Genomic DNA, 12385 nt, shown 5'->3' with positions numbered 1-12385 from the left:
AAAAAGCAATGTCCTTTGCTAAGTAGTTCATATATATGCAATTACTAGGATTTATTTTCCACATTTGCTTATAATAGAATCATGTAAACATGGAACACTTTATGATGTAGGCCTTGCACAACATGGGAAAATTTGCCTAATAGAACAAAAAATAACTTTAAAGTCACAATTTCATAAGATAAAATTAAACCATTTTTTTTTTCTTAGTGCAAGACCAGAAGACACCGTTCTATGATTCTATGATTAAATATTCTTATCTACCAGACAAGAGTTTTCTGTCAAAACTAGGTCTCTTTAATGTGAGACTTGACTACATTTGGTTCCCTGGATTCCTATTTTCACTTTTGGACAAAGTCAAGCCTCCTGATAACCACCAAAACTGAAGCTGGAAAAAAGTTTTCCACTGTTTATAAGGCCAAATTTGTAGCAAAGTTAACATAAGGAAAAAGTTTACAACCTCATATGGTATGTTTTAGAAAAACTGAGTTAAAAGAAATGGCTTCTGTTCAGGCAGGCTTAGCCACCAAGGCTCCATCTGTACTGACATTTACTGAGAGTTTTCCACTGCTGAAGCCCCAGCTTCATTAGGCAGGGAGTCACTTACGTAGGTGACTGTGCTAGCAGCCAGTGTTATATTACACAATGAGGGAAGGAAATACCAGTGCTACATCTGAACTGCGGCTCTCACAGTCATCTCTGCCACTGGACCTACTGCTATTCCATACCAGTGATTTCCCCCCAAAAAAAAGGTATTAGGGACTTGAAATTCCACAAGCTTAAAAATGTATTACAAGATGAAAGTTTCCCTACCGTTGCTGCCTGGTAGAGCTAGCAAAGGGTAAACCCTAGCACACACAAGAAGCTGATGGTCACCAGACTGTCAGTACCTGAGCAGAAACAACACACACCTGTTTCACCTGGCTGATTTTGACAGTTCCACTAATAAGCTGGAACAGAGGTTTCTGCCTCTAATGCCGAAACGCAAAGCTTTCCTCATTTCATGTGTCAGAGATGTCAGGACAAGTGCCCTTCATGTGAACCCTGGGGCTTTGGATGTGGGTCCTGCCTTCACACAACACTATCTATTCCCTTTGGGGTTGTTGTTCTAATAAACCCTGTCATTAGCATTCTGCAGACTCAAAGAAGCTACTAAGGAAAACAGTCTCAAAGCTGCTGGCTTGTATCTGGCATTCTCAGATTACAGAGGTACAGACACACCTTCAGGGACTCAGCTTTTCTTCCCACCCAAAGAGGCTAAAATGATGCTGCATTCCAGAGACAGACGGAGGCAGGCAATCAGCAAGCCCTTTGTGCCTAGGGAGAAGCAAGGTGGCCCCACAGGACTCAATCTGTTTTATCATTATGTCAGCTACCTGACCCTGCCCCCATTTTTGCCCTCTTCCAGGACCTGCCAAGCTGCAGCTTTGCTTGGATTGTTCCTGAACTTCCTCATTACACATTTCAAATCCCTTATACAAGATGTATATATGTTTATATTCCCTGTGCACACCCTCATCTCCAGTTCCAAATGTGCTGAGGTCAGGTTCAAAGCTTCCATGTTGGTGTCTGAATTCCCAATGAATTTCGCGGGCAAACTGACATCTCATTTACCTGGGTAACTTTCATATTCCCATGGCAGCTTTTTTGTTTCGCTTTGTGTTACAGGTATAAACAGTTGTTTAGTTGGACAGAGAGATCCTGGGAATAGCACTGCTGATAATTTTTATAAACACTGTTAACAGGTCCTTTCTCTGATCTTTTATTTTTCAGAGATCATAAATATAGCTCTTCTTGCATAATTTCCCATGCAGAAATGCCAGACTGAACAAATTTTAAGAAATAACAGCAAACAGCTTTCTATGGAAATGACACCACCTTACACAACACTCAAGACAGAGACTCAGCACAATTCCAGTTCCCCCTGTGGCAATTATTTTTTTTTCCAATATTGTTTTGCTTTTTACGAAGTAAGGGGCAAGGGAAAAGGCAACACATATGTCTGTGTGCCCAATGTACTTGGCACCAGAGGCTGACACGTAACTGTGTCCCCTACAACCCAAGAACTGCCTCGAAACCTAGACAAATCAGAGGAAGACATTTGGTGGACTATGATAGACTTTGGGGTGACCATAGGTGGTCGTGTTCTCTCTTTTCCTTGTCCAGGTGGCTAGGAAGATGGGTTATGCAGACATCTTCAACTCAGACAGGGGCAATTACTCTCCTACAATGGTGCAAAACTCCTTAGAGAAGAAGAGACTGATGGGTGGTCAGGCACTGGAACAGGATCCCCAGGGAAGTAGTCAGGGCTCCAGACATGCTGGTGTTCAGTAAGCAGGGTTTAGCTTTTAGGCTTCCCTCTGCAGAGTCAGAAGTTGGGCTTGATGATCCTCATGGGTCCCTTCCAACTCGGGATATGCTTTGATTCTGTTTTAGATTCTATGTTTCTTTTGCATGTTGTTGGATTACTTGTCAACCATCTGAGAGTTAATTGTAGTTGAGAGTATCAGTTGACTCAAGTGCTGAGAGTAAGACAGCTATGATCCTGGAGTGTTTTAAGTGAATTAACAACTTGCTGAATTGCTAATTCAGACTTTGGTTAATCAGCCTGCTCATAACAACTCTTCTGGGAGGTCTTGGGGAAAAAAACGGGAAAATAACAGCTAGTCCCTGGAGGTCTGAATCCATACAAAGCTGGGTAACACTAAGTAAATACTTTCATTATTTCCTTCAGTAATTATGAGAAATGGTAGCTGAAGAAGCTTTCATCATCATCCTTCTTTTCTTAGCGTTAATGGTGGTTTGCTGATATCCAGCACACTTTAAAGCATCAAAATGATCCATTTTTTCAGGAGCAGCAAAATAATAATAATAATAATAAAAACGAGCTCTGAGACAAAAGGGATTTTGACAGTGTTTAAAAGATTAAGAGGGCCAACTTCTGAAGTTCACACACCAGCCAGCATATCTCAGTAAAGTCAGTCATTTCATCAGCAGGGATATAAGGCAGCTTAGATCCCTCTATACTGCTTATTCATGAGCTGGCAGTTCGGGAGTTTCTCAGCTGTTCAAAGAAGTAGGAGAGACTAGAGGAATTTAAACTCAGCTCCTAGAGACTCTGGCTTCACCTGAGGCCTTACCTATCAAAAAGTCAGTGTCTCATGCCACTAAGAAGCTTCCACCTGCATAATAATTAAAAAAAAAAAATTTTTTTTTTTTTTTAAAAAAGCAAGGTATTTTTTTCTCTCATTCTTTAGCCTCTTCAACAGGAGACACATTCATCCTCAAATAAAAGTGACCATGTAGAAAGAAAGAGGAACGTCTATCTAGAGTTGAGCATGATCAGAAACATCAAGGGAAACAATGCATCTATTCGTACCACAGCAGTAAAATGTAGACTAAATAAAACGTGCTGAAAGGGGCAGGAGACCTGGCAACAAAGGACATGGAAAAGACCAAGGTACTCAGTGCATACCTGCCTTCTTTACTGGTAAAACCAGCCTTCAGGAATCTCAGGTTCCTGTGACCAGAGAGAAAGCTCTATGCAAGGAAGGCTGAGCCTTGGGGAAGGATGATCTGGTTAAGAAACACTCATACAAACTGGGCATGCACAAGTCCTCACAGTATGCATACACAGGAACTGAGGAAGCTTGCCAACGTTACTGCAAAGCTAATCCTGATTTTTTTTAAGTTTTAAAAGGCTGCAATAATTGGTGAAGGTCCCTGGAAGAATGCAAATGTCACTCCTATCTTCAAGAAGGGCAAGGAAGAGGATCTGGGGAACTACAGACTGGTAAAACCTCACATCTCTTCCTGGGGAAGGTGATGGAGCACGTCATTCTGTAAAACATTTCCAAATGTGTTAAGGACAAATGGCTGATCGGGAGTGGTCAGCATGGATGGTGCATCCTGGGCACCAGGATAGGCTGGGAAACAGCTGGCTGAAGGCCAGCTTGGCAGAAAAGGTCCTGGGGTCCTAGAGGACATCAAACTGACCTTAATCCAGCCATGTGCCCTTTGTGGCAAAGGCCAATGGCCTCCTGAGATGCATTAGGAGTAGGGATAAAAGCAGCTTGAGGGAGGTGATCTCTTCTTGCTCCTCAGCACTAACGAGACACATCTAGGTCCTGGGTCCAGTTTTAGACTCCCTAGTACAACAGAGATGGGGAAAAAATGGAGCAAGTCCAGCAAAGGGCAACAAAGATGATAAATGAAAAAAGTATCCAGTGAGGAGAAGCTGAGGATACTTGGGTTGTTTAGTCTGGAGAAAAGGAGGCTGCTAAGAGGCAACCTCATTGCTCACTCTCTACAACTTTCTGAGGAGGGGAAATGGAGAGGGACGTGCTGGTCTCTTCTCCCTTCGAGCTAATGACAGAAAATGTGGGAAAAGCACAAATCTGCACCAGGGGAGGTTCAGACTGGATTCTACGGAAAATTTCTATACTGTGAGGGTTGCCAAACACTGTAACAGGCTTCGTAGTGAGGTGGCTGATATCCCATGCCTGTCAGTATTGAAGAGGCATTTGCCTAATAATATTGAGGCATTTGCCTCAATAATAATACTGCCCTGAAGTGGTCAGACAGTAGGACTAGATCACATTTGTCCTTTTTCCTAATATCCAACTGAACCATTCTGTTTTGTTCTGTTCTACTGTATTTTAGCATACTAGGAGAGGCTGAAAGAGCTGGAACTGTTCAGCCGGGAGAAAAGAAGACTCACGTGGGTATTAACAATGTAAAAATACGTGATAGGAAGTTGTAAAATAGGTGGATCAGGACTTTTCTCCGTGCACATGAAAGGACAGGAGGAAACAAACACAAGTTGACACACAAGAATTTCAAATGAGCATAAGAAAAAGCTTCTTTACTATGAGAGTGGTTAAAGACTAGAACAGCTTGCCCAGAGAGGTTGTGGAGTCTCCATCTCTGGAGATATTCAGAACCTGGTCATGCACAGGCAACCTACTCTGGATGACCCTGCTCTGTGCATAGGAGTTGGACCAGATGATCTGCCAGCCTCAGCTATTATGTGACTCTGTGATGGTTCAGCAGGCAGACAGCACCCTTGTAACAGACCGGTAAAAGTGATAAAAATCCACAGCACAGTAGCACAGTGCAGCCCTCTCTACTTCAATATGCATCTGCCGGATAAACCAGAAACCTATACTGCTACTGACATGGCTGTCTATGGATTAAAAAACTCCATCAGTCACTGTGGCTTAGCATTCAGATCTTGAACACTTCATGTACAGTTCTGAGAAATTAAAAATGAATACAGAAGGAAGATTACTAGTAAAAGATTAGAGCTAGCTTTGCCCCCAAGTTCTTCCACAGGCAACAGTAAGTAAATCTAACTTGTGACTCTAAGTGCTGCTATATAAATAGGCCTGTTCATAATCAAGACAAAATCTTTACGGAACCTAGTGGAATGTCACTGGCATTACCATCTCTGTCTTTCCATAAGTTTTTGTAATTCCCTCCAACAGACTTCCTTTGGCTTGAGACTTTGCATGTTTGCACTTTGGCCAAAAGCAAAGCTTTTTGGATAGTTTCAGCAGAATCTGTTTTTTTCCTCTCTACTTCTGTGCAAGCTTAAATTACTTCTAAACAAAAAACAGCTCCAGAAATGAGATCTGACTGTGAAGCGTTTTCAGCAGAATACAGGGTGAATGTGTACGATCTGTTAAAATGTAGTAAAAGCATAAAATACACTGGATCTAACTAAAAAAATCTATTTCAGAGTAAATTACCACATGTAATTCTATGTAAGAAGTCAAAATCTATAGCCATGCAGCTATATTAAGACCTGAGAAGACACATGAGCTTTTTGTGCAAAATGCATTACACATCTCTAAAGCGTATCAATCCATTTGGGAAGATAAATAATAAATCTTTTCTGCTTTTCTCCCATTTAAAATACGAATGCAAACAGCATTTTATATAACAAGAGAGTGCATTTGTAATATCTCAGCCATCCACAAAACATGACCTTCTTTGGATATAATTGATGATAAAAATGTGTGGTTTTGTTTGTTTGTTTGTTTTTCAGTGATGTTTGGTTAATGGAGAATATTGAACTTTCCTTAAAAAAGTATAGCCCTTTTAAAAATAAAAGGTACACTGTGGAAAAGTCTGAAAAGAAACAACTAAAAGTCCTTTCCCCCTTCTAGCCTGGAACCCTTTGATATCCTACTACCATTTTAATGCAATCTTGTCCTGCAATTTACCAATCAATACTGTGAGAAAGATTTTTCACTGGTTGCCAAGAAAGGGAAAGCTACAATGCAATAATGATTTAGCCCTGCTCCTATATTTATCTTTTCTCTTTTCTGCTACCTTCTGCTGCAGCTCATTGTAATGTGCCTTGTGCTATCGCTTTCTTGGAGCCCTCTTCTAGTAATTGAGCAAGAGAACAATACTCAAGCAATGCAACGAACTGGGCTCAAGTTATTAGTTCATCTTCACTACTTGCTGGCATCAAAATAAATCTTGTGCAGAATCACCTATCATACAGGAAGCTGGATATGTAAAAGGCTAAATTAGCTCTTTGGAAAACAATAAAAGCCTGCACTCAAATTTGCATTGTGCTCTTATAAAACCTCAGAACTGTATAGAAATTGATCTGTTTTCTGCATTATATACTGTGATGTTACTTATCTAATTTAGGCAATTAATGCAAAACAAATAAAGAAGTCCCTATGCAAACAATGGGATAATGAGGAATTGTGCTGTTAAAAAATGGGTACTTGCTATATATCTTTTGCTCAAAAGTATCTCTGCATATCAGTGTTTAATTCCTTAGTGCAGAAGGGGCAAGGGGAGGCTGACACTGTATTTTATGCAGAGCTATTTGGAAGGGCAGATGAGAATGGAGGCCAGACTGGAAGCAAAGCCAGACTGTAATTAGAGGTAGTTTCAGAGTGGATCTAGAGTCCCCAGAGAAGAGAATGAACCTGTCTGGATTCAAAAGTATGATGGAAAAGGATGCGTGGTGGTTGGAAAGCAAGCCATGTGCACATAAGCCACTCATTAAGTGTGTTGACATGGGCCCAGGCCTCTAGGCAGCGCTGCATTAGTGAACTGCTGTGCGAATCTTAACTCTGCTTTACTGAAAGAGGCAACTGGGACAAAGAAGAGGGCAGCTGAGAAAGGGAAAATAACAGGAAGGAGTAAAGCAAGAACACAGGAAGCCTGGGATGGTTTTTGGGGCTGTCATGATGGTAGAAAAGGACTGGGAAGAACATGGGAGAGAAGGGGAAAGGGAAAGAAGCAATGGGTGCTGACAGACACACATCTGCCCTGCTCCCCTGCAGTGTTTCTGGGCTGTGGGGACAGTACTGTGCACCCTAATGATAATTAAGGAAGTCTGGGGAACAAGAGTGGAAAGCCAAGGAATTTGATTTGAAGGAAGTCAAATGATACAAAAGCGCCTTGAATATACGTGATTTATCCAGCTCAGCTACTGGGATGCAGTGTGTGTTTGCGAGGAGGTGGAGAGGCTCTCCTCTCTCCAGCTCTTGGGACAGGACCAACTCAGAGCAATGCTGTCATGCATGTCCGCCCATTTGCATCTGAGCCTGGGCTGTTCCTTCCTCAGTTGTGCTCCAGTTACTGGAGCCCTGTTATCTGTGACTAGTCCTCCTCACACCTGCAACTGATGCAGCTGGCACTCAGGGCAGATGTACCACGAACTTCAGACCAGCAGGGACAAGTGTGGTCAGAACCACATCAGCTACTGGAGTACAGCCAAGCCATTGTCTTAGCTTAGAGACCAAAATCTATACAAGTTGTACCTGCTTGATCTTCCTTCCTGATAGAGAGCTGCACGGAGCAGAGTGATACGGCAAGAAGATAGCAAATCTTCACGCATGCCTGAGCAGACACTATCAGCCACCCTTCATTACCTCTCTGCCCTCACACACAGGACCCTTGTTATGTTAAGTTTGTAACCACAGCTCCCTGCTGCAAGTGCAGAGGTTGTCACAGACTTCAAATACAAATGCTTTTACACTGTTTAAGTAAATATTTTCCTTTCCTTGTCTAGATCTTCTATCCTTATTAAAGCAGTAGCCATTGAGACCAGAAAACATCACACGGGTCCTGGCAGTGCTTTCAGTTCTACCTCTCTCACAAGGCCCACATGGCTCATGGTGGACAGGATGCACTGCTTCTGTGGGAATTAGCACCTGCACTCATTCTCACTTTTTCCCTTGCCTGGAGCTAGAACAAAGCATGGGAGTCAAGGCAAAACAATCCTGTTTACACTCTCCACCCACCCCTAGTCTGAACTAAGGGTGTTAACCTCACTGAGTTGGATGTGCACACTAGATGTGCCTATGGATTCCTGCTGGCTGGTAAGGAGCAGATGGGGTAGTTGTCCCCTTTCTGGGAACAATGCTCTGCTCCAAAATAGGGTCAGACAAAATTCCCTTGTAGTTGTCAAAGTGCAGTGGAAGAGGCAGGGATCTGCAGCAGAAAAGGAAAGGTAAAAGTGTGCCTTGCATCTCCCCTTATATTTAGAAGGTCCCTTAGATTCACACACTTTGGCATGCTATTCTTTTGGATGTGTTCTTGAAAGGTTTATTCAACCGCTGATGCAAGCTCTTGTTACCTTTCATTTCAGCTCTGTGCTGCTGCCCTTCTGCCTTGGTTGACAAGAGCATAATCATGTTTGTGTAAGTGTGTTCCTTGTGTATGCACTACAGTTGGTTCAGTATCTGTGGTTACGTGCATATGAAATAGAAAAAACAAGTCTGTAACTAATAAATATTATAATCTATGCACATGCTATGAGCTCCTTGCATACTGCAAAAAGTTTTCCCAGTATGGTGCAATTACCAGACCACAGCTGTGTTCTGTGTCCACCAAGGTGAAAGTACTGACCCTTCTCTAAACTGAGGCAGCCACTTGTCCAAAGCTTCTAAGGGATGTAGAAAGAATGTGTTCAGGTCGAAGAGCACCTCAATCACATACCAGCTCCAAATGCAAAGAAGAAGCTCTTGTCTGGGTACTCTTCCAGCAGGTCCTTCACTCTCCTTCCCATTCGCTCATTCCGCTTGTAGATGAGCTCCTGACGGAAGTAGCTGTCTATCTCTTGGGCAGTAATACGTTCATGGGCTGGCAGTGTAGCATTAATGAAATTTGGGACCTAAGACAGAAAGAAAAAAAAAAAAAAAAAGTCTTCAAAAAGGGCCAGTTATTTCAGGCAGACATCATGCACAGGCTTTTTGCTCCATCACTGAATGTGACAATTGCCTTGTCTCTCAACACACATCCAGTAGGACAAAACCCAAAGAAAGCCAAAAATGACTCAACAAACTTCTAATAATGCATAGTGCTCCATTTCTCTCAACACATTTTTTCATAAGCCAGCCAGATTATTATTTTTTTTAAAGGCAAAGTCAACCAATTTTTCTCAGTTTGCCACACCATAGATCCCAAATCCTGATTGCTTGGCTGAAGAAAGTAAATATTTGCCCCTGGCTATCTTTAACTACATACCTCTTCCTTAAATTGCCATGGGTATGACATAACTATAATTATAATTACACTCTTCTAGGAGAGTTTGACTAGTATCAGACCCTTGGGGCTGTCAAAGAATAAGTGTACACTCTGAACTAGTTAACAAAAACATCCCCAAACTTTTTTATTTAAAAAAAAAAAAAAAGGAGAGCCAGATTTTGTCAGGAAATAAAGTTTTACCAGCTGTAGTTCTCCTGTCTTCAAGGTATTTTTTCAAATACTGAGTACATCCCCTGGGGCGCCCAGGACTGCTGTGGCTGCATACTACCCCAACCTCTTACAAATGGAGAGAATCACAGATTTGGAGTCACAGCTACCCTGCCTTCTCCCACAAGTAGCTCTGGACATTGCAGCTACAGGGACTGCTAAGAATAGGGTCTGCAAGAGACGTTTGCTGGGGAGCAGAGTCACTAAGCCAGATTATTTCCCTTGCAAGGATGCAGCACCTGAAGAGGCTCTGGAGTGACTCATAGACTATCACCTCCTGTTGCAAAAGGGTGTTTAGCCCACAGTGGGTCAAGCACAGGGTCATATACAATTCACAGATAAGTTCTGCTTAAAAATGTAAGCTGTTCAACTTGCAGGCTATTCAGCTTTGCTGTGATGGAGATTGCCCTGCGGAGGAGCTGATTGTCTAAGTAAAGGTTGCTTTCTCCCTTGGAGAGCATGTCTTGGCAAGAGCTGCTCTTTCCAAGGCCCCCAAGGCAAGATCAGCTGTCTGCAGTCTGCAACACCTCAGCAGAACAGTGGTGCAGCATCTGTATGCTATTACAGTGCTGGCCTCCTTTGAGAAGCCCTTTCAAATCTATGAATGAAACACACTGAGTAAAAGCTAAGCATTATTAATGATCAGGTTGCCAGCACTGGCAGGCTGAAAGGTGTACAGGACAGGAAGGTAACACACGCGCAGAAAGCTCAGTGCCAGAGAAGCAAGGGTTAGTATGACAGTATTTCCAGCTCTGCAGCACTGCACTGTACGTATCAAAAGGTCATATGAAAACTGTTACTCAGCAGGGAAAGCCCAAGTACCAACACACACTTGTTCAGCACTGCGAGGCTAGAGCCACATTTTCATTGAAGTGCACAAATTGCCAGGCGGTACCTCACACACAAGAATAAAGAGAGGCCTGATGTCTCAGTCTGAGGTTAGCTATCTAACAGCCCAAACAGGCCAAATTGGTCCCTGCTGGGCATTTTCTTGTGGTTTAAAGATCAGAGCATTGCATTCCACTGTGCTGCTTGGGAAACCGTCTCCATAAACGAAGTCTGTGAGGCCTCTGAGGTTTTCTTTTCCTTGACATTCAGTCTATATCTATCTTTTTCTTTGTTTCAGTCTATTTCTCTTCTTTGCGCCTTGCCCACAGTGCAGAATCATACTGATAGGGGAAATTAAAAAGCTTGCAACTTGCCCGGCCTTACACAAGTGTCAAAGTCAAGAGAGCATTTCTCTATCACCGTTTGCACAAAAGAGCCTGCTTCTACCCTCTGTCGGCACTACGTTCGCTCCTACCCAAGTTAGCGCGATTCCACAGGACCCTTAAGAAAATAAAGGATTAACTCATAGAGCTTTGATGCTAAAGCAAACACAGCATTCATCCAAAAGGGAAAGCCAGGGGCGCCTTCGCTGCTTGTGTGCAGTAAGACAGCGGTGAGCTAGCGCAGACTCCGGGAAGAGCAGGCACAGGAAAAAGACAGGCTAGCTGTCTTTGGCCCCTGCCTGCAAAGGGCCTGCCTAAGGAGAGACAAGCGTGAGACAGGGGTTAGCGCTACCGGGACGTGAGTGTAGCACAAGGGCTGCGGTGGCAAGACTCACTTGAGAAGTGTCATGGTTGAAGATGATGGAGCTGAGGTCCCCACAGTTGTAATGCTTGATAAGGTCTTCTGTCGTATAGGGGATCTGGAAACTGCCTGCTCGGAGGCTCTCCTGCTGCAAGAGAGTCTGATTCAAAGCAAAGATCACCTGGGGGAGGGGAGAAGGAGGAAAAGACAGAGTTCCTTGTGAGTTCTCGACTCGCTCTTCGAGGAGGTCATGAACACGCAACCACCCTCTGAGGACTTGCTGAAGCTGCTCCCACTCCGAGTACCCTAATCCACGTTTCACCAGCCCAGGCCTCCTCCAGGTCTGCAGCTATTTACTTGCTGTGTCCCACAGACCTGAGTATAGGAAATGAACTTGCAACACGCAACTCTGGGTGGCTTTGCCTGTGACGTGATTCATACAGAAGAGGAGTTTCTTTATTTAAACAGTCTTCTGAAAGACAGGCACTCTTGCTCCACTACTCAGCAGTCTACCAGTCATTGTAGAGACCTAGGCCTGACTGGCTTCAATCCCCACACCTCAAATAAGCATGGCTTCCCTTGTTCACCCCTTCTTCCTCATCCACACAGAAGATTTCACCCTGTTGCTTCCTGCTTTGTGCTCCCCTGGCTCCCCCATTTATTCCCAGCACAAATCCTTTCCAGGAGCTGCCTGCAGGCCGAGTGGCTGGCTGGGCCCCAGGCTGCTACCTTCCCTATGGGCAGAGCAGCCCCTGACGCATGCCCCCTCCTCCTCAGCATTCACCTTGGAAAATAAACGCTTCCATTCTCTCTGTCTTAAGCTGTGCATACACTAGAACAACCACCACTGTGGTGGCGGAACAGATCCTACCCCCGAGGGCGTGATAGGAAAGGGAGATCAGAAGGGGTCCTCCCCAGGTTTTGCTGTGTCACTGTTGCTTGGTGGTGTTGCTTGGTGAGCCAGAGATCTGCCACCCCACTGGCTTCTGGCACAGGCATCCCCACAGAGGACCTCTATTTGAAAGGCACAAGAAAGCAACAAGTTCTCCTATAATCTACTGGCTGATTATTCTTTACTTTTAAAGAA

At 43.6% G+C, this 12385-nt stretch overlaps 1 protein-coding gene across 1 annotated transcript in view; it reads right to left on the bottom strand.

Moving 5' to 3' along the window:
* The window catches only part of LOC118156143 (metalloprotease TIKI1-like), a 150272-nt gene that overhangs the window by 14994 nt on the left and 122893 nt on the right, over window positions 1–12385 (bottom strand). Inside the window, exons 3-4 of the mRNA XM_035309957.1 lie at window positions 11333–11479; window positions 8971–9145 (exon numbers count right to left, since the gene is read on the bottom strand). Of these exons, the coding sequence (XP_035165848.1) occupies window positions 8971–9145; window positions 11333–11479 (322 nt within the window). The remainder of the gene's footprint in view (window positions 1–8970; window positions 9146–11332; window positions 11480–12385) is intronic.

This window comes from Oxyura jamaicensis, chromosome Z (genome assembly GCF_011077185.1).
Source record: "Oxyura jamaicensis isolate SHBP4307 breed ruddy duck chromosome Z, BPBGC_Ojam_1.0, whole genome shotgun sequence".
NCBI classification, from domain to species: Eukaryota; Metazoa; Chordata; class Aves; order Anseriformes; family Anatidae; genus Oxyura; species Oxyura jamaicensis.
Note: the sequence above shows the minus strand (reverse complement) of the source record. Positions and strands in the feature narration are given on the sequence as shown.